Source organism: Amblyomma americanum, chromosome 1 (assembly GCF_052857255.1).
Source record: "Amblyomma americanum isolate KBUSLIRL-KWMA chromosome 1, ASM5285725v1, whole genome shotgun sequence".
NCBI lineage: Eukaryota > Metazoa > Arthropoda > Arachnida > Ixodida > Ixodidae > Amblyomma > Amblyomma americanum.
The window spans coordinates 103612674-103636016 of NC_135497.1; the positions used below are offsets into that span (position 1 = coordinate 103612674).

Genomic DNA, 23343 nt, shown 5'->3' on the forward strand with positions numbered 1-23343 from the left:
GCACTGCTCCAAAGCCCTCGATTCATTGCGCTCTCTGAACCACCGTCCGCGATTGCTTCGGGTGCAGCCTTGGTGCCGCTTTGGTGCAAGGAACCACGGCGCCAGCCGCCATGCGAAGAAGTTGTGCGCGTGCTGACAACTTTCAGCGGACGACGCATGTTAGCTCGTAAATATTGAACGTGAATTGAGTGATGTTCTCGCTGTCATCGACGGATTCGATGTCATTGTGCGAGAAAATTGCGCTGAAACCTATGCCACAGCAGGCAACCTTCTGTGTTTTGTGCTGTAGCTGCTTTGTTAATTGTGACAGGCCGTCAGTGCGTGTGCGAGTGCACGAGAAACTTACGGCGCAACAACGGTGTGTTGGCTGTTGGCAAACTGCGGGCAGGGAAAATCCAAGCGTGTTTTGCTACAACCGGCACCAGTACCTGTGCCTGCTGTGCTAAGCATGCAGGCTGCAGATGCTGATTCGCTGCTGTCTGGCCATTCTGCTGCGGCTACAGGCACGCCGGGGCACGTGCAAAGCAGCGAGGAAGCCCTCTGGTGCTGCCAAGCTGTTTTTTTTTCACTGTTTATGAAGGTCTAAATGAGCGAGGCAGGTTCTCGGCGGTGATTTCCGGGTGCCCTCCCCTAGGCGTCGGAAAATATGCAGGGGCCTTGAAGAGCGCTCAAAGTTCTACGAACGTCTCTAAGTGTCTGAAGAGCCTCATGAATTCATAATTGAAGTAGCTTGCAACCACGTTTTTATAGCACTTCGGAATTCGACTGCCGTCGGTGCAAGCGAGTTGCGGCAAAAGACAGCACGAAGTCTGTTTCCTCATATGCACTTTGGGAAGGGCAGAACTACTCCATAAGAAGAAACTCTGCGATGTCGTCTTCGACCTTGGCCAAATCCATGGCCGACTCAAATGTCGTTGGGCACGAAAGCGACCGCACACAAAAAACACATGAGAGAACTGAACACCTCCACGGCGAGCAGACGACAAAACTTGCCTGCACTAGATCGATTGAAAATTGTCGTATCTATGAGGTGTGGCGCTGCTGACGCACTGCACCTGCACCACTGAACTGGTTCTGCACTGCACTGGCATCAGTGGCACTTTTTCAGAATTGGTGCCGTGAACCAGCACTGAGTCGAATGCAGCTAGAATTCCTCCACATCAAAAAAAGTAGTCCGTTTAAGCTTCTCTTAATTGTTACCTAAAAAAGAAGTTAATCACAAGAAAGAAAATTATAAGCTCAAGAATGTTGATACCTGGCATGTTGAATGAAGTTAAACATTAAGCAGCTGATTTACCGTTGTGATTGGCTAGCGAAGTATTACAGGACACCGCCGAACGTGGTTCTGCTGCATTTTTAAGTTTTATCTTACTACAGACACTGTCATAATAAATTGCATAAACGGAGGCTCTGACTGAAATGCAGAGCTGAACCTTTATGAGTAGAATGTACAATCAGCCAGTAAAATTAAAATACTGACTAGAAGCTTGACTAAGCCCATGAAAATCAGCTGGAATAAAAAAAAATTGGGCAAATATGCTCAAAACTGCACTTCCTCTGAACTCTTGTACGAGTCTTCCTGTAAACTCCTTCTGCTATATCCATTGTGCATGTCTTTCAGTATTACAGCAATTGGCTGACAGTATGTTTCATTGTAATTCAAAAATCAGCAGCATTTTTCACTGTTCAAACAGCAGGGGCTTGCAATTAACATTGGGCGATGGTATCTTGTCGTTTGAAGTGGCAGAAAGAACGACTCACATTAATCCCGGAAATTTTATTGGAGCAGCTAAGGATTGAGAGCTTGGATTGTTGGCGAATGCGAAAACTGCATAGGTGTTCCAAAGGTGCTTCAAACTATTGAGTGGATTGTTGTGCAAAGATTCATGTAATAAATTCCTTCCATTTCTCAAGTGTGCAGCCTGTTGTGCCACGACGATTTTCGTTGAATATAATGGTTTGCGGCAGCTTTTGTAGTCTTTGTATGTGGTTGTCATGTGCACTGCATTTAAATGTCTGACTATTGTGTGTAGTCACTGAACCTTCGCCACGGAGATACTCTTTCTTCGCTCCAATTGATTCGTGCTGCTGACTTTCTGCAGGTGGCGCACATCATGAATTGGCGGTCCAAGAAGCAGCTGATGAACCGCTACCAGCGGTCTCTGGACCCGCAGGTGCTGCACGGTCACTGGGCGGCGGAAGAAGACATGATGCTCCTTGTGGCCGTCAAGCTGTATGGATGTGATAACTGGAGCAAGGCAGGACTTATTTGTTGCGCTTTTGTTAACGCGAGAGCATTAGAGTTGTCATCCAACCTAAACCCCACCAACGTCCGGTGTCACAGAATTCGCTGATCGGTCAAGCGAGGTGATGTGCCCTTGCGACGCCAGCACAGTCTGCCCTTATTGGTTGAGAGATGCCATGATAGCTTGCGACGTCATCGCAGCCTTCCCACTGTGGCAGGGGGAAATTAAATTTATGGTTGGTTGAGAGAGGTCATGCGACCTTGTGACGTCGTCACAATCTGATTACTGGGTTGTGAGAAACCTGGCTTCTAGACAGTAACCAAGATACAGAATCGAAATCAAAAAAACAGTGTGATCTATGCAAATGTTGGCACTGTCACAGCATAGTGGATATCTGCTTCTGCAGCTAGCTGTCCAAGTATGGTGTTTGATGTGCCGACAGCTGCAAAGAAACTGATGCAAAGGTGCACACAAATTGCAACAGAAGCTGCAACAGATGTGAAATCTGACGCTGTTGCATTGCGCTTGTAAAGGGACTGACTACTGACCGAAACATGTTATGAGATCATGGTGGAAATGAAAAAATTGTGCTTCGTATTGTAAGAATTGAGCACTGCAATATCAAAGTATATATATTTTAAAAGTATATATAATTTTAATTTGGTCATTTAAAATCAATAAAAAGCCATCTTGCTGTGAAACCCACCACTATCAGTGTATTCTACAATGTGGCCACATCTCGATAAAATATTAATTACAGTCGACGACCGAAAATTCGGACACCTGATTATTCGGTCATCCTTGATTATTCGGACTTTTTCGCGGCACCGCGACATGGCCCATAGAGCCAATGTGTAAGAGCGCTTGAAATTTTGGACACACCGGAACTGACTGCTCGATATCTTGTTCGCACTCGCTGCCAATACCCAAGCTGCCATATACCGTATTTACTCGCGTATTGAACCCACATTTCTTCCAGAAAAGTTGACATCAGTTTGGGAGGAGGGTTCATTACGCAGGAAAAAAAGTTTTAACAGATTTTTTTCGAAGGGTCGATATGTCATATCGTACCTCCGTCGGTCGGTCCCTCCGTCCGTCCTTCCACCATCAACAAATGCGCGCGGTCAGACGGGTTTGTGTTCGTGCCGCTGCTATTAAGCATCGTTCACTTTGACGCGATCCGGCAATTTAGTGGTAGCCCACGGCGCCGGCCATTCGCGTCATCGAGATAACGTGAACATGCCGAACACCGGTCCTGAAGGTCAGGCACGCGTTTTTTGAGCGAGGTTAAAGAAAAAACACAGGATGGTGACGAGTGCATAATACGAATGACTCTGCCTTGGCGCTCTGCCAAGTTCGCTGAGCGTGCCGCGCTCTCCCCCTCCCCTCTGCCACCCCTCTGACAGTAGCTCTCCTCAAAAAATAAACAAGTGGTGGTGTTGTCGGCGGCGGGCAGCATTGAAAAGATAAACAAGTGATATTATCAGCGGCCAGGAGCATTTTGGTGTGCTGCCAAGGTCTGCGCTGCGGACCGCGCGAAAACTGAGGAACCAGCTACGAAAAGCTAAAGACTGAAAAAAAAAAAGTAAATTCTGACCGACAAAAGTGGGGCGGTTCAATATGCGAATGGACTCACACCGCGAGTAAATATGGTAATGCGTACAGTGGAACCTCATTAATTCAAACTGGAGGAGAGATCGAAAACTTGATCAAACAAAACTAAATTCAAGCTTAAAGGAAGCTTTTAACATCAGATGCGGAAATTCTGCGCGAGTTTGTACATTGCGCCCGCATGGTTTTGAATTCGTACTGTTCTTGATTGTAGTCAGAGTTTGCGGGACTCATCTGTGCCGAGTCTTTTGTCCTGGATACGGAAAGAGGTAGCAGCGAAGCGCCTGGGAGACGTACGGCTCCACGGAAACGGCGAGCGCAGGAGGAAATGGTGGTGCATCTCAAAGCGAGGTCAGCGTACCCGCAGCAAAACGCACCGCAACCCTGACTTTTCTATCGTAAAACCGTAAACAACTGCCGTTTCGACGACAGGCAAGACGCCACCGCAGAGCGCATATCGCCGGATACGATGCCAATTTCGGCTCTACTCGCTAGGGCTAATGACGAAGGCCAACGCCGATGGAGCGCTAGCTTCGGCTGTTTCTCGGTTCTTATTGTTTTGCCCTCTTTGCGTTCTCGTTCCAGGTTCATCGTACTGCAGGTGCAAGGCAGTTCCCGCAGTCGCGTGTTTGCTTCCCAATTTAGACTTTATCCCAACCCCTGCATTCTTCGGCGACATGCCGCGGGCAGCACAGCCAGGCCGCGCTCATGAAAGCGGTCGCTGTCCTCGTCCGTACACATGTCGCGGGGCGAAATTTAGTCATGAGGAGGTTTAGAATATGAGCAATACAACTGACGCCTTCCTTCGGCATATTGGTAATAAGTCCGCGATTTTTTCGGTGAAATTTGATTTTCTGGACTGCCTGACTTTTCGGTCGTTTTCGCGGTCCCTAGAGAGTCCGAAAAATCGGTCGTTGACTGTATTGGTTTTAAGTGCACACTGTTTTCAAAAATTTCAGGAGTGTTTGTCATGTCATGTTATAGCTAACACTCTCTCCAGTGTGACCTTCAATGGAAAACAATGATGCCATTGCATTGTCTACCATGCGCTTTAGCTGTTGTAACTAGATGGCACCGCAGTGTTTTGAATTTCTTTGATGGAGCAGCAAATATGGTCAACTAAAGCTTTCTTGGACAAGCCATACATGACAGTGCCATAACAGCTTTGGGTGTGGAAACTAAAATGGACATTATACTAAAAAGTTGGCAAGGTTTTAACTTAGTTAAATTGAGTAGGTGTGTAAAAGCACGTGTTTAGCTTGGTTGTCTTTGTGCTTTGCTTGGTTGTTTGCACACCGGGCGACGATATTAGAATCAGGTTAAGCTGCTCTGATCTGTATGGGCTGCAGATAGAAGTTAAGGAATACAATGCCATACGCAATACACAGCTTGAGAGTGTGTTGCAGTTCAACGCAAAGCATGATTAGCTGTGGCAATATCATGGTGCCCTCGCTCAGTGGCCAGCAAAGCTGCTCTGTTCACGCGATGGTGGCTTAAAACCCATTCGTGGCAATATTTGTTTTATTTCTGCATGGGCTGTTGCTATGCTATATTTGGCCAAGGTCCCCCTCAAGCTTACCCAAGTTACTTCCAAGGCTTCATATAAGATTCTTGGTTGAGACTGTGTTAAGTAGTGTTTTCGCTATTACTATGTGGTGAGTGAGATTTATAGTAGTTTTAGCTCAGAAAGGGAGCCAAAGCCACAGTTGAGAAGCCGTTGACAGCCTTTGCTCATACCACTAACATCGTGCCTTCTCAGAATACAATGATTGCCACTACTGCTACTGAGCTGTTTCCCACGCGTATATTTTTTTTCCCAAAAGAGCCGCAATAAACGTTTCTGGGTAAGACCCACACGACTGTGGCACTGAGCCTCACATTGCCGTTGCCTTACCTATGGTGCGTTCGCACTATTGGTCCTCCGTTGTTAGATAAAAACTGCTTTTAATGTACGACATTGATGTTACTGATGATGTTGAGGCTTTCTGCCGAGCATTATTAGAATTAGAAAAAACAATAAAGAAGGCGTGGTTCCATCCTGCACCTTCTCTCGTGCTCTCCTATGATCGTGTCTTTCGTTTGTCTTTGGGCTCAGGGTGTCTCCGGGGACGCTTTCCTCATTGCATGCTGCTGTGCAGCAATGAGCCATACTCTGTGCCAGCCAGCTTATTTGCATGTTGGCGGCTTGAACTTCCGTTAGCCAACCTACATACGAAACTTCACCCCCAACTCTATGTTTTTCTAGTTTTTCCAGAAGTTTAATTGTCGATACATGCAACAGATATGCTAATTTCGGTGCAGTTGCAGTAGTCACGTTGAGCTGGTGGTTGCCTAGGTATAAAAGTCACGTACGAGATGCAAGTTTATTTACTATGTGCTTTTTTTTCTTGTTTCCATCAAAAAATACGTTCTCATTGAATGTAATTTTTATTCTGGTTTTCTTTTGATCCCGCTTTTCATTTGACCTTTCATTATATGCGTTCTACTTTCTCATCAGATTCTGCCCTGCCTTTTCCTTTAACACGTACAGCCTCGGGCAATGATGGTGGCTAACTTATCTCTTGGGTGGCTCTTGCATGAAGTACACAGCTGAGAAAACACAAGAAAATAACTCGCTTGCAATGAGCAATGTTTTACAAATTCCTGCTCTTTAAATTAAAAGCGACGAACAGCAGGAATTGTTGGAAAGAATTTTATAAGATATTTCGGGCATAAATGTGGGGATTTTTCGGACTGGCAGTCTGCATGGAATGATGAAATCAACAACAAACTGCAGCTGGTGAATCCGATCCTTGGTGAATGGAAGTCGTGCCAACACCAAGAACACCTTATTGGAGTTATCTTGTGTCCCTTTGCATTGGACATAGGCATCTAACACATATCTTCATACTAATTAAACAAGGAAATCCCCTTTCTGGATGTGGCGAAGTGGTCACAGTAAACCATACTTTGTTTTCATTGCAGGAAACTTATAAAATATGAAAAAAGCATTTCTCAATATTTTACTATAAACACGTCCCTTTCCACCCCAGCTTGCTTTTAGGAGAGAATGCAATAGTAAACTTATCACGAGTAGTTAGATTTGTAAAAGAGGGATATTTCCTCATCAGCAAATTGTAATTTTTTTATGAACTAGTTGTCCGCCTGCCCAACAGTGAGATCCTACTAACCCTGTGTTTGGTGCATGATAGCCAGAGCTGCTTATGCACCATAAAACACACACAATACACACTCTCTCTCCTGCAGGAAAAAATTGCTCCAAGTTGGGAAGTTTAGATTTATGTAAGGAAATTTTTGGTTACGGCATGCAACGTCCCCGGATGCGACACCCTGCAAATAAAATTTGGGCTCCTATCCAACTGTTTACAGGGAACGAAGCTCAATTTCAATAACCACTCAGTTTTTCTTTTTTTTTTGCGCAACAGTAAACTTGCTGTCTGCGGTTTGGTTTCATTTGGTTTCCTCTTGCTCCCCTGTACTCTGAAAATGAGAGGGGATTTCCCTCTCTCCAGCTTGCCACATTCCAACTGAGGCTTGAGACAGACGAACGGACAGATTTTTTGACTGGGGCTTCTGCTTTGGTCGCAATAAGAAATACTACGCATGTAATAAAAATCAGTGATAGTTTACCAAAATGTGGTCATGTGTTGGGATATGCTAATGACGAAATTTCACAGCTGGATATGGTGCCACAAGTTGTTTTATTTAATTTGTAGTGCAAAATAAAATTATAAATCCTTGTTTCTTCAACACTGCAGCACCCATTGTTACAATATGAGGCAAGATCTCATTTCTGCCATAATCTCGTAGCACGTTTTGGTCAGCTTTGCATCCCGATAAGCCTAAAGTAAGGTAGCAAGTGCACTCCGCACGTACTAGATGCCTTTTCGTTTGGCAGAGGCAACACGCAGCAATCGACGCGTGCATCAAGCCGAGATCTTGCATGTTGCTGCCCCACACATCCCCACAGAAGAAAATGCCCCACTATACATGAACATATCACCGCAACAGAGCTTCCCCGTGCCTTTGAGTGTTTTTGCGGGCAAGCTATTTCATTTTTTTTTAATCAATTCTTGCTTTGAGAATGCCTTGCAGGTGCTCCGCTAGTGCCGTTTCATTTTTAGTCGCTGCGTTAGTTTGTTTTAACCAAACAATATGCGAAGATTTAGCCATAAGAGAATTTTTTTTTTTACACTGAGCCCATGAGAAACCAACCTAATGTTCTTAGGTTTTATATCTGGAACTTGGTCTTAACTGAGTTTGTTTTAATGGGAGTCCACTGTGTTTTTACACTCCCCCTCTCCTTTCCTCGCCTTACGTTGTAGTTGGAAAAATAGTTAGGCTACATTACGTGACCCCAGGATGATGGGGAGGTGGAAGTTTGTGCTACCATCGCAGTGGACAGAACTGTCTGTGCCATCTTGGTGTTGTAATTCTGTCCCTAGGTGGCCACCCTCCTGCCGAGCCGGACAAACAATCAGTGCCGGGAGCACTTCCTCAACTTCTTTGAATACCAAGTCGTCTCGGGCCCATACACTCCCTGCGAGGACCAGACCCTGGTGGAGCTGGTGGACAAGCACGGACAGGGATGCTGGTCTGCGGTGAGTGATGCTGGGGCAGGGGCATGATACTGCAGGTGCACAGTAGAGCCAGAAAAGCCACTGGAGCAGCAAGGATTATTCAACCTTGCTCGTGAATCCTAACTGCAAGCCAGGAACGGTCTGCCCTCTAAAAAACGGAGTGTCTAAATCTGGTGGAGAACACTTGCCCCGAATGTGTGTTTCATTCACTTGTGCTGTGTGCTCCGGCCGTGCCATGGAGTGAGGTAGACTGGAACACCGACCCTTACACGTGGCAGTGCATGCACTCAGCAGGAGCGATTTTGCTACACAAACGCCCAGCACGTGACCGGGGCTCAACTTTGCGCTGTACTCTCTTTCCACTCCCCTTTGCTTATCAGCGTGGCTTTGTGCATGCCTTCCTGTGCTCACTATCGTCCTTGTAGAAATAGTTACTCCTAAAATTTCCAGAGTATCGTGCTCGTATGCCTCGTGCCACCAGGGCTTGGAAGGTTGGCTACTACAGCCCATGGAGTGTTGCCAGAAAGAGTGAAACGAACCATAGCAGGTCAATTGCATGGAGCAGCACCCTTCCAACAGCTCTGGACTGTCCTCTGGAGCCTGCATAAGTGCACCAGTTGCAGCAATTCTCGTTTCCTGTTCCTTAATTGTAAGTGTTGGTTCATGATATCGCCAGTTTGAGCTGTGACAACTGGACAGCATTTTAAATTATCACTGGAAATGATTACATTTAAGAGGGCACATAAACTTAGCACCACAAAGATGACTTTTGTACTGGATACACTTGGCAGCTGCTGCCACATATACCCTTCTGATCAGCAGGCATGGTGAGGAAGAGTGCGGTACTCTAGCAAAGCTTCTGGTGGCTCTAGAAATAGCTAGTGTTCCTGTCTATGCTCCCATATATAGTAGCAGTAGCTTGTGCTAGCCGGGAAATGCACAGGGGGAATCAGGCTTATCGTTGTGCATACACAACCGATTTTGCATTGATGGATCTGCTGATGTATCATCAGTGTCAAATAGAATGCGAGCAAAACAGTTGAAACACAAACACTAAAATGAGATGATCTTAGCAGTGAGAAGCTCAGTACTATTGCAGGCTAATTCTGCTTGGAAGGTCCAAAGAATGTTGCTTAGAAGTGTTAATCAAACTCGCTTCCGTTTCCCCTCGAGGAGCTTACATGGTTTTATGTGTCTGTATATTACCATATTTACACGATTGTAAGTTGACCTATTTTTTTTTTAAATTGGAAATCTTAAGTGGGGGGTCGACTTACAGTCGAAATGAAAACACTGCACTATAAGTAAAGGTGAGACAAATGAGATGTCACGCATGCTAGAGCGTGGTTGCATTTTTGCTGCGTGGCTGCATCGCATCGCTCTTGATGGTGGCCTTGAGCAGCTGCTATGCCAATGCACAGAACTGTCATCCCCTCCCCGGGCCTGCGGGCAGCAGCCAATGACGGCTATCGATAAGCACCAAACTGGCACCTCACACGTGGCTGCTGACTGCGGTTGCTGATAAACGGTGGCGGCCCGATAATGCGATCGCGTTCTAAGGGAAGCTCAAGCACCCAAAACAAGTTTTCTTATGTGCGCTCGGCTTTCGAGGGAGCGTTGGTAGTTGATGGAAGGGCCGCTGTTCCAATCGAGGCCGACACCCCTACTCGGAATGGCAGCAGCGCCAGGGAGTGTCAGAAGTCGACTGGAAGACCCGACGCCATTCACACGTAGTTTCTTTTTGGCTCTGATGCATTTGACTACAGCTGGCCGCGTTTCACAAGTTTTTGATGTAGGGCTTCGTCAGTCATCATTTGTGTTCCAGGTCCGGCAAGCGACCGGCGCTCATTCATGGCTACATTCAAGATTGCTGCCATTTTTTACACCGAAGAAACGAACAGCCGCACGCCAGGCCACAAGTTCGACGTTCGCAATGGATGTAGAGGTGTGGCAGCCGCAGCGAGGAAAATTTTCAGCTGTTCCACGCGATGTCAGGATGTGGCTGTTTGCGAAGTGCAGGATTTCACTGCACGACAACATCAGAACGACGTGCTGTGGGACCACAGTAGCGATCACAACGGCAGTGCTAGTGAGGACAATGGCGCAAGTGTGGATGAGTAGTCCAGTGACTAATACATTTTCGTTTTGGAATGTGCCCACGGGCACACCCGCGTGCAGCAGCCGATTGCGGCTGGCGATAAACAACGGCCGCTGGATAATGCTATCGCATTCAACTATTCAAGGCCAAGCTTAAACAACCTCGGAAGTTTTTTTATTTTTCGGAAATGTGATTTGGGGAGGTTGACTTACATTCGAGTTGACTTACAATCGTGTAAATATGGTAGTTCTCTTATTTGAGTTTCATCTCTTGATGATGTTACGTAAATTGGAGCCCCCTCTTCAATATGCATGTTCAATGAAGGAAGAAGCAGGCTCATCTCACATGATGCCAGGTTGTCTGAGCACTGCCCTTGTAATTTTGGGACTGTCATCTGGGTGTACTGGGCCTGTGAACATAGCTCGAGGGGCACGCAGACGACAGACCTACAAGAGGGCCGGTATACAGACGGCGCGACAAATGTGAGAAGCGCTTACTGTGCAGCATTATATGAATACTGGTGCTGCGTACATAGAGAGTAGACAATGAACTGTTTCGTCGTTGGCTGTACCAGGATATGAAGAAGGAAAGTTGTTCGCATGGCAGTGAAGAGCCGCTTTGACGCCGGTGCTGCTGCTTCTAAGTTGAGTTGCATAAAGTTCCTAAAAATGCACATTATGTGAGTCCTGTGCGATGTCAACCAGCTAAAAACCAGCAGATTCTCAGTTGGGATCAACTGAAACCAGCAAGTGTTGCTGTTGGGACCAGCAGGCCCAGCACAAAACCAGCAAGGTTTCTATTGGGACCAACTAAAATGAACACAAACCAGCAGATTCCCAAAAGGAAATTTTCACCTATGAATGCACATTACAGTACTCCAGGGGCTGAAATTATTCTGAAAGCTTCCAGTGCGCTCTCTCCGTTAGCCCATGTGCAGATATCGGCCATTAAATCTGGCATATACCTTGCCATTTTCATGATGCAGTACTAATACTCACTACAAGGTCGTCATTGGAACGCAAGAGAAAAGACTGAAAAAACAGGCGCGAAACACTTCTGCATGAAGAGCGTGCGCATGTAGGATCCAGCGCAATGTGACAGGTGAGCTACATGAAGCAAGCAGGAGCAGATGACAAATGCGGTGACGCATCATTAGCAGTGTTTACATGAATTCCACAACTGGCACATCGCATCGCATAAAGTTTCTAGCGCATCGCATTCATCTAAACAGCGATAATACACTAGGATACACTAGGAAAGCGCGCCACATCATTTTGCCAGACAGGTGGATTGAGACGAGTAAGTCGACTTTTGCACCGCTTGCAAACAAGATTGCAGCGCATTAGGAATTGTCAGAAGAGAATTTGTTACGAGTCTGGTGCGCTCCCCGAGTTCCGGGAGAGAAAACGGTGATAAAATGGTGCTTTCGATGGTGGCACCGGATCCCTCCACAAGATGCGCTACACAGGTGTATTTTTCTCCAAGAGCACGCTTAGCCAGCGAAGACTTTGGGCGTTTTAAAATGCATTTTCTTCGTCGGTCTGTGAGTGTTAGTTGTATGTTCTCACCTTGTATAACAGCCCAGTTTATTATGGTCGAACTTGCCGCTACTACTGTTGCATGCAGACATTCTTAGCAGTAAGCTAACCTTATCTGGTGGTGACGCCACGGATGCTGCATGCAAGCTATAGTGAAAAGAGGGACGTGAAACTTCGTCAGCACCGACAAAGCAGCACAACGTATGCATGCAGTGTTGCATTTAAGGACATGACAGAATCGGGAGTTCAACGCCACAGCAGCTGACAAGGCAGGCAGGAAGTGTCAAAAAGAAGTGGAAACCAGCTTCACCGGCAGCACTGCTTTGCCTTCGACATGCGACACTGTGTGCTGCCACCATCGCGCCAGAGATAATGCGCTTCATGTAAACGCTGGTGCATCACATTGCCCGTGATGCGCTACTGTCGCATTTTGTCACATTCATGTAAGCACAGCTATTGCAGCGACATGAAGCAGACAACTGCAATGAATCTTACGCTGCATGCGCATGCTTGTTAAATAAAGGGAACGAAGTGTCTCTACCATGGATCCCGGAACCACCGTAGCGGTGGCTCGGCGGTAGTTCTGTGCAGCTCCAGTATGAAAATTTTCAGAGCATCATGTACCTTTTCCCCACACGGCCGGACTTAGGAGGAACATGGCCACTGTGGCTAAATGTTGCCAGAAGGCTGAATACGAAAACTTGCAGGTAATCGTATAGAATGGCGGCTTTTCAGCCTGATTTCACCTTTGGGGCCTGCAAACATGCGTGAAGTGCTGCTTAAACGAGTGACAAAGATTATTTTTTGCAATTTCCTGTGAGCATTTGTTCCTGATGTCATTGAAGCTGGCTCTACCAACTACGCAGAAGTTTGTCATTTATAATAACGACACATCAGAGGCAGATACACAGGGCACCACGTACGTGACTGTCATGCTAGGAGCATCAGGCAGCGACATCCATATACCCTCCAAGTCTGAATGTGGGGAGAGGTGGATTGTGCTACCCTGAAAATTTTTCCCCTGAGTGCAGAGCCCAAGTCCCAGCACCATCTCACAGTTTCCCCACCAAGCTTTCTGAGATGTAGCAAAAGTGATCTCCTCTTATCTGAGGAGTCGGCACTCCTGCCTATCTTGCTCTGTGGGTCGGGCTAAGCCAGCGGGTCTCATGCTCATCTTGCGTGAAATGTCATATTTGGTTTATGGAGACTAGCGTCCCAAAGTGACTAAGACAATGAGGGACATCGTAGTGGATGGCTCTACATAATTCTGACCACCTGTGGTTCTTCAACGTGCCCTGACATCTCACAGGACACAGGCCTCTAGCATTCTTCTTCCTGCATCAAAGTGCGCTGCCGCGGCTGGAAGCCTAGAAGTTGTGATGGAATACGTCTACTTAGGGCAGGTAGTGACAGCTGATCCGGATCATGAGAGGGAGATAACTAGAAGGATAAGAATGGGGTGGAGCGCATATGGCAAATTCTCACAGATCATGAGTGGTAGTTTACCAATTTTTCTCAAGAGGAAAGTGTATAACAGCTCAATCTTACCGGTACTCACCTACGGGGCAGAACCGTGGAGGCTAACGAAAAGAGTTCAGCTTAAGTTAAGGACAACGCAGCGAGCCATGGAAAGAAAAATGGTAGGTGTAATGTTAAGAGACCGGAAGCGGGCAGAGTGGGTGAGGGAACAAACACGGGTTAATGACATCCTAGTTGAAATCAAGAGAAAGAAATGGACTTGGGCAGGGCATGTAATGCGAAGGCAAGATAACCGTTGGTCCTTAAGGGTAACGGAGTAGATTCCAAGAGAAAGTAAGCGTAGCAGGGGGCGGCAGAAGGTTAAGTGGGAGGATGAGATTAAGAATTTTGCAGGCAAAGGGTGGATGCAGCTGGCAAAGGATAGGGTTAATTGGAGAGACATGGGAGAGGCCTTTGCCCTGCAGTGGGTGTAGTAAGGCTTGATGATGATGATGATGATGCACGAAGCAGTTCAGGTGGCAGCTATTTTGGAGAACTTCTCCCATCTTGTTCTGCCTACAGGGGCGAATTTATGGGTGACTCTTGGATTGGCAGTCTTACTTGCTCAGTGCATATATGGGCCAATGTGTGAAAAAGTAAGCGGGGTTCACATGATTTTCCCGTTGTTTGGTCGTGGTGCGTTGCCGTCTCTTCTGTCATAAAATTGCAGGCCTGTGTTTGGGCGGACGAAGTGCAGCTAGCGTTTTCCCATGTGTAAACATTGCGCCTATTCCTTGCTTGCCACAAGGTTGCTTCCATCTGCAGGCAAGCCATACGTTGCCATCGAAGTAGGCTACGGTGGCGTTGTGCACAAGTGGCAGGGCTTGTTGGCATCTGTCTGTTATGCTTCCGACGTTTTTGACAAGTTTATCAAGTTGAAATTGTCCCCCGATGAGGTTTTGATTCTTCGGTTGAACTTTCAATGCTCCTCCATCCTCCACAAGTTTGTGGTTCCTGTCTGCTTGCTAGAACCAAGTCCCATGTCTACAAGTGTTCGCTATTATTGATGCTCGGTAACATAGCCCATATGTGGATCGTAATGGTCACATTAGTTTCACTTGTACTATGGAAGCATTTGTTTTAAGTCGGGCTGTTAGATTTGGGCTTGCCTACACGTACGTGGTCAAGTTTTTTCTTGCATAAGCTAAAATAATCACTATTTGATTACTAACTACCAAGGTGCCGGCCTGTTGTCTTGCTATGCCGTCCTTGCGCCATTAAAATCTATGCATAGTTGGCACGTTGCGCTGCTGCAGTGGGCCAGTTGGCGTGATACATGTATGTTCAGGTCTCCAAAGATATGCCCTGGCGGACACCCGGCTCAGTGTTGTTGCGCTACAAGCGGCTCAAGCAGCTGATGGAGAAGGATGAAGTCACAGTGGCTGACCTGCAAAAGTACTACGCGACATCCGGTGACAAGGTGGCGAGGGACCGCCGTGGCATGACTTCGGCGATGGACCGGCGGTATGATGTGTTTCGGCGTATCTGCCGTATGATCACCACGTCAACGCAGAGGGAGGTTGCGCTGAAGCTGTGCAAGGTTTGTCCTGTTTGTTCCTTGCATGGAGCTGTTTTTTGTTTTGCACAAAGTGCTTTGTCAAGGTTTCAAGAGAGTGACGGTATTTGTAAATGAAGCGGAGATGGTAAGTGTGAGTACAAGAAAAAGGTCACATTGAACCATTCAACAATGATGACTGCAGGGACTTATTTGGATTGAATTGTTGTAATTTGTCACTCTGTGGGGAAGATGAAAGAACGTGAAAAGCTTTTAGTGCGATCATGATATATGGTTGGGCAGTTGGTGTGGTGAAGTCTCACAGTGTTTTACAAAATGATGGTGTGAGATTAAGGGGGCACACTGCAAGTTTGTAACGAGGACAGCCTGGCATAGAGTTGCTCTGTGTGCATTGCTAGCAAAGAAATATCTAGTGAGTTTTGTTCGTTGTAGAAGGAGAGTGAGACCTTAGGAATTAAGTGGGCCAAGCTACTTCCTTTACCACGTACAAGGTGAGCTCTGAGTTGTGCTGAATTGTAAATTGGCACTTTGTGTGGTGTCATATTTCACACCTAGTTATCTCGCATATCAGAGTTTTTACTGAATGCTTAGAATGTGCACATGACGTTAGAAATTCCGCAGTAAAAAAATTACATTAGTGCTGCTGGCAAAATATGTCTGTGAGAAAATGGCGGAGGACGTGCTACCATGCTCACTGGTTTGGTAGATTAATTCAGTGCTTATAATCAGGGGGCTCTCGAGGGTGCTCAGACCTCCCCATCAGTACTGACAAGGGATCGGAGACCCCCTGTGCTACAATATAAGGACTGGATGAATCTGTAGCAGGCAACCATTTTTTTATTCCTGTTGTCAGTGGTGGTCGGAACTTTTATTCTCTGCAATAATAATTAATAATGTGTTTTTTAAAAACTAAGATATAGAAAAATAAAAAGTCGGGAGCATTACATAAAGACTTGAAGAAAAAATTGGATTGGAAAAGACACTTATGCTCCGCATCGACGCAAAAGCGTAGTGGGGTAGGCTTTCCATTTGGAGCAGTTTGACATCTTTGAATGTAATTTTCTTTTTCTTTTTCAATTCTTTAATGAAATAATTGAGCAATTACACTCTAAATTTTCTTAATTAGCATTGTCAAGCATTGGCTTTTAATTCTTAGCATTTTTACACCTTTGAACAATTTTTCCATTTTTTATTTCTTTAGTTAATCAGTTAGAACGATTTAATTAACACTTCATCGCCTATCACACAGCAATCACTCGTCAGCCTCTAGAACCACAAATTACCATGATACGATATTTTTACGTCGCCCCCGATTATTTCCGACACGCGGTGCCGACTACTACTACACTGATGGCTTTCCAACCAAATGAGCTGTATACACTATCGCGTAAAAAGGAACTGAATGCCCTCATGCCACGAGTTAGTCCAGAGCTGGCCACTGCCAAAGCTACACAACACACAACAGCAACGAGGCCACTCGCAGAGTGGGGAGATCGCTTGTTTGGCCCATCTAGTCTTGTTACAGTGCACTTCGCTGTTGTTCCACACCTAACATAAATTCGTGGGAGGCACTTAATAATCTCTTAACTGCAGGAAGGTGAAAACTGTTTGTGACTCATCGCACTGATTTGCAATTTTGACCCAAATTATAGATTACGTGACCTTAAGATCATGTGACATCACAAGGTCACATGGGTGATGTAACAGACGGACGGTCACCGCGAGTATGAGCCATTAAAGGCTATCGCCTTAAAACGTGTCATCATCGTCATTTTCGCTTCAACCTGCTAGCCCATAAGACTGCTTTGCATGTGAGCAAGGGCATTTCATAACTTCAGAGCAAGTGCAAAAAACAAAAATTGGCTGGATTTTTCTTTTACACGCCATTAACTGGGAACAGTTGATGCAAAGGATTGCATTCCTTTCTGACCAGAGCAGTAGAACGAAATTCAGAATGTCTGGCGCAAAGGAACAAGTCTGCACTATTGAAGCCATCTTTTCCAGGGTGTGCAGCTATTCGCAGGCTCTTTTATACAGGGACAGAAGACTGATTACAGCACATAGGCAATGTAGTGCTATTAAACCTGTATGTATAGTTGACCCTCCTTGTAGGGAATCTCGATATTGCGAAGCTTCTCGAATATCGAACATGGCTTTCATGGAAGTTTGTGTACATGTTACAGAAGCGCTGCGGCAGTTGACCTTAATGTAGCAAACGCACCCTGCCAAACATTTATAGCTAATGCAGTGTTGCTAGAAATTTGACCAAACCATAACGATAATAACATAATAACAAAAATAATGATACGACTTGAATGGCCATAAGAAAAAAATCTACTTACGATCTCATTGAGCCATGTAGAAACACAATATGCTGTGTTTGTGTGCCACAAGCACTACCTTGTGGCGAATGTAGCAGTCTCCACAGCTTTTGCTTCTGTAGTGACACATCAAGAGGTGTTCCAACAGTCTGGGTACAAGGGTGGCGCAAAACAACAAGGCATAGCCTTCACACAGTGCTAGCAGTATGGGTTATTTGCGAAATTATGGCGCCAGCATACTACGATTGCCGGGAGTGCGGACGCGAAGCGAGGAGCGAGTTCGTTTCAGAGTCGACGGATGGGAGGGTGCATACAGGAGAAAGGTGGCATTCTCCGACTTCTCCGCCTCCTCTTCCTGCCTGGTACTCCAACCCCACGGTTAGCAGCATCGTTCGAACAGTGGCAGACATATTGGCCACTGCTGCTGTAGTCAAATTTACGCATGCTCCTTTCTCTCGGCAGCGTTGCTTACCTTGCTGTGTTCAGTGCTGCACTGATTTTTGTTCGAGTTGTTTAGTGGAATGCACTTGATGAAAATAAAGCCTGCTGATAAAAGCCTTGAAGGCTGGCAGTAGACTGAACATATTGCGGTATCAGGCAGTTGGGACGACGCTTACAGCAACATGGCCCGAGCAAGAATGGAATGCATGTTTATTGAGGGCACAACATGTGAAAGCACGAGCTAGCGCGCTGTACATACTGCGCATCACTGATGCGAATCTCCGCTGATACAATCACTACATGTGTCCGATACATCCTCCCTCGGGAATGAACAAAATTAAACACATAGATAAATATAACTATCAGTCATAGCTAAGGCACTTAATTGGTACTTGTGTTTGTCATAACTTAACTCTGTGGGGGCTGGTTGCTACGAGTTGACCTTCTCACAGGGGGCTGCGATGGGATGCTCGGTGGAGGATCGCGGCCACTTACTGGTAGCATCAATCCCTCGCTGTTTCATGAAGTTACTCGACAGGCTTGCGCAGTTAGTTCCGTTGGTGTCGTACACTGTTGTGTGTGGGAGTGGGAACCCCTTGAGACTCTCCTCGTCATTGTCATCGCTGTCACTGCTATATCGCTCCTCCATCCTAGGTAGGTGCCGGCAGTTTCACCGCAGCACACGATGATCTTGGGTTTGTACCAAGTAGATAGGGGAGCGCTTTCAGCTATGATCGTCGCATTCCGTGACCAACCCGCAGCATTGTGAAGCCGCACCTTTTTGCCTCTGTATAGTACTGCCGAAGGCTTTCCAGCCCTGGCTTGGTGGTGTTTCCTCACTTTGGTCCCGGACACCCTTCCAAAGCCGGGAAGGTGAGAACGAAGTTGCCTCCTCTGAAGAAGCTCACCCGGAGAGTGCCCATCTTCAAGAGGTGTAGAGATATGCTAGAAGACCAAGCCAGAAATCCTCCCGTGCCTCGAGGGTATTTTTCAAAATCTGCAGTTCGAGTGTCGATAACGGGTGCTCAAGGCTTTATGATAGAAGCTGTACGTTTTGGCAAAGGTGGCAAATTCGTGGCTCGACAACTGGGTTCGTTATCTGTGCAGACTTCCACTGATACACCATACCTGGCAAACATGGCGCTAAGGGCTGCAATCGTGGTTTCCACAGTTGTGTCTTCCAGGTTGTCGACCTCGGGAAAATTAGAAAAGGCACCACAGCCAAACACATATGATTTTGCCGCATAAGAAAGATAACCACTCCAACCCTGTACCAAGCACATTTGGGAACTGGTCGCATTAGAAGTGGTTCCTGTGCTTGTCTGCATGCGTATTTTCTGCACGTTGCGCAGCTTTCGACCCGGGCAGTATCAAATATCAGCAAGTATCAGTGGGCAAGTATCAGGCATGTGGGACCATGCTTACAGCAACATAGTCTGTGCAAAAATGAAATGTATGTTTATTGAGGGCACAACTTATTAAGGTACGAGCTAGCACGCTGTACATACTGCGCATCACTGATACACATCTGCGCTGATACAATCGCTACACGTGTCCAATACAATCGCTACACGTGTCCGATACAATTGCTACACATGTCCGATACAATTGGTACTTTGCCCATCTTCAATCTACACTTATCTGGGAATATTTCTATGTGTTACAGCAATAGCTGTTAAGCACTGATTTTTGGGTTTCACATTGTAGTAGTAGCAGTATTATGTTATAATCGTTGGCATGACTGGTGGGTGCATTACCATGGAAACCTCACAGAAGGTGCCTATCATGCAAGGAGGAAAATGACATCAGCAGCGAAATTGTTAACTGGTGGGTGGTTACGGCAGGAACCATCCGGAGGGTTATTACCGTGGTAGGCGGAGGGTATCGGGAGAGCAGAAAAATTCCCAACCAGAGGATGATAGCCATTTCAGGAGGTGGGTATGGCGAGAGAGTTACAAGGCGCAACCTGGTGCCACAGGAACTAGCTGAAGAGTAGTTACCCTAGAAGGAGTAGGAGGGCACGATGAGTGAAGAAGGATATATAGAGAATGTAGGAAGGCCTGCTACAGTAACCATCCGGAACATGGTTACCATGGAAAGAGGATGAGTGTAAGGCGAGAGCAGAGGAATGTAGCACGATCCACCTGCAGCAGCTGCTGCGAAACATGCTGCCCGAAGGAAGGATCATCGGCGGTGCTGTGCTTCTAGAGCAGCGGACTGGAGAGGAGACCTGGACGAAAAACGACTGTGTGAAAAACTAAAAAGAGTGCCCTATAGCCAGGCATATGTGAAGTCACTCTCATATTCTCTACCGCAGTATATCATAAAGTATAAATACCTTAATAGCTGTCAATGAATTTTAATCCTGTCAATACTTTTAGGGCCCCAAAAAATATGGAGGCTTTCCATGAAGGTTTGCTGGATTTCACCTGAGTTGGCTTCTGATTATGATTTTTACCAGGGCTGGGCACGACACTTCACAAAACTATACACGATACCGATACCCAGTACCCTGAAAAATTGCATTTCTAATAGTGATACAAGATACATAACCGAAATTGATTTCCGATATAGATAATTGATACTGTGTCTTCAGTACTTCGATACATCACTGTATTCACTAGTATTAATAATGCTGGCAATATGATTAGGTAAGTGGAGAACTTTCTTAAAGGGGCTGCGAAACACCGCTTGAACAGATGCCAGTTGTGCTTCAGATGGATTCTTAATGTCACACGGATGCTGACTCAAAAAGAATTACTAGAATCGATGCATAGGAATGGGAGTTATTCAATGAAGAAATTTCGAAATACAAGCAAACAGTGCTGCCCTCTACTCGATTTTCGCGAAGCTTCCCATTCCCATTTCACTCTCCCATTCATTCATGCCAAGGCTGGCAGCGCCGCTTGCATGGTTACAACAACCACGTGAACGCCCAGCTGACCCAGCGATGCTTCACCGTCACGTCGACGGCGCAGAAGTGAACACTGATCAGTGATGTTCCCTTACTTATGGATCCGAACTCGAGCGCAAGATACTGCAACGGTGTGACAGCCTGCGCAAAATATCAGACACATTTAGCATAGTGCGTACCACTAGTGCTTACCGCCAACCATCGCTCATCGCTCCTAGCGCGCTGGTTGGTCACGGCGAGCAACCAGCGCGCGCTGTTGATGGGAACGTGGCGCCATCTGGTGCCGCCAGCTAGTGATCCTCCACAAGCTGACGATGCGCACTGCCTGCTAAATGTGAAACGAACGCATCCTTCCTTCGAACCGAAACGAACGCTTTTAAAGTGCAATGGCTTAATTGGATCGATTCTGCAAAGCCGCCCTCGGATACATAGAGAGTAGCGATTTTATAAATATCAGTCACTTACCCATAACCTCCCTACAATACTAAACAAATATAGACACACAGTGGGCTTGAACAAAAAACAATTACATTCCTGTTTTGTGCAGTTGTGATCCATTATTTTTGTTTGTTGTTTCCGCGTATGTGCTTTTCAGTTGTTTTATTTTGGTTTCAGTTCATTACTGGTAGCTTTATGTGATTGACATCATTATTACCTGTCACAGTAACTGTTTTATTATTTCCCTATTACTGTCTACCTATGTACTATTCATCTATTATGTTTCTATTCTTTACGCTGCTGCCTTGTAATGGTCTCTTGGGCCTCGTCAAGCTTTTGTGTAGCTTTTAGCCCAAGAGACCATCCAGTTGTCTTCTGGAAAATAAAGATGTATGTATGTATGTATGTAAGTATTGAGTGCTAGGCCGTAGGATGTTTACAGAGAGGCGCAAAGTTCTTCGATGCAAAAAGTAGCCAGAGCGTTTGGTGGTGTATTTTTGTTTTGCTTTATTTACAGTGCTTTTATCTAGGGCAAACAAGTTGGTTTTATTAATGTAATATAAAACACAAAAAATTGACAAAACGTACCTCTAGTTATTAACACATTTTGCACTATATTTACTCTTTATCCAATCATCAAGCTCCCACTAAGTGATGTCATATCCACTGCTAAATACCGCCACTGTATGGTGACACTGTCAGCACCAAGAATTTGTTTTTGCAAGCTAATTAAAATATTTAAAACTGCAGTATACGCTGTACGACCAGTGCTAATACCATCACTATAACACATTCTATGCAACCAACAGGCAAAAGAATGCACTGAAAATGTGTTTCGGGGCCCCTTTAAGGTCTATGATTTCTGGAATCTTTGGTTTATTCAACATAGCACACTGTTTTCTGAAAGTTTTACACCTTACAGTTTGTGGTGTTTTAACGAGATGTCGTAGTGAAGGACTCTGGAAGTTCTGACCACCTGGGGTTCTTTAATGTGCACAGACATAGCACAGTACATAGGCCTCTAAAATTTCACCTCCATCGAAATTCGACTGCCACAGGCGGAATCGAACTCTAATCTTTTGGGTCAGCAGCTGACCACCATAACCACTGAGCCACCGCGTTGGCTGATATGAAACTTTATTCCCACATCAATATCATATTGCATAACAGAGCATAATTATGATACAGTCGAGACCGCTTATAACGAACATGAGCGTCACGCGGAGTCCGTTCGTTATATCCCGAAGTTCGTAGTAAGTGGACCACAGCTTTAGAAACAGTTGCTTGTCAAAACACAAATTTTTTTTCTTTGCGAAGAAGTCCGTGATGAACGTCTATTTCGGCAGCGCAGATCCAATGAGTGAGGTTTCCAGTTTATTTAAAGCAGAAGCGTGCTATAGCCGAGGCCCTTGGCATAGACAAGTTGTCTGAGGCTCTCTATGTAGCTCACTGCTACAGGAACGCTTATGGGTGCTGGCTCTGAAGTTTCAACTTCATCTGACACTTCAGAAACGATGCCCTCGTCCATGCACGGTTCCACGGTGTTGGCATCGTCATCGACAGAAATAAAATCATTCCAACCAAAGTCATGACCCCCCCATGTCAGAGTCGACGACGCACTGCCACAAATTGCCGCCAGGTTGGTCATCTTGCGAAGCATCAGGCTCGGCATCAGACACTGCGTCGACGATGCCGGCCTTGCGGAAGCAGCTCCGCTCGCCAGTGGCCGTCACGTCCGTCCAGGCCATTTTCATGATCTCTACCGATGAATACAATGGAAATGGGCACCGTGTTCCCGTCCGCCATCCTGAATTACAACCAGGGCCCCGAGATTTGAACGAAGCCAACGAAATGTCCGCACCGCAACAAAGGTGACAAAAGTGCCTGATAGGGTAGACGTGCAACGTACGCAGGCGGCAATCAAGCCAGCCAAGCTAAAGATGCAGAAGCACAGCGCCAGCGGAGAGACCAGTGAGGGGCGTCCATGAGCGCCAGTGCGGCCACCTCTTGGCTCCCACGGAAGGCCTCCTTCGGTTGATCGCAGAGGCCACGTGCGGATTTGCGAGAGTGAGGAAAGGGAAGCGGAGTTGCGAAGAGGGGGCCGGGAGGGCGATGTTGGAAG

At 46.2% G+C, this 23343-nt stretch overlaps 1 protein-coding gene across 2 annotated transcripts in view; it reads left to right on the plus strand.

Moving 5' to 3' along the window:
- Positions 1 to 23343, plus strand: part of LOC144113379 (uncharacterized) — an 87472-nt gene that overhangs the window by 42963 nt on the left and 21166 nt on the right. For both annotated transcript variants that reach the window (XM_077646427.1, XM_077646428.1), the window contains exons 7-9: positions 2103 to 2258; positions 8303 to 8458; positions 14880 to 15131. In XM_077646427.1, the coding sequence (XP_077502553.1) occupies positions 2103 to 2258; positions 8303 to 8458; positions 14880 to 15131 (564 nt within the window). The remainder of the gene's footprint in view (positions 1 to 2102; positions 2259 to 8302; positions 8459 to 14879; positions 15132 to 23343) is intronic.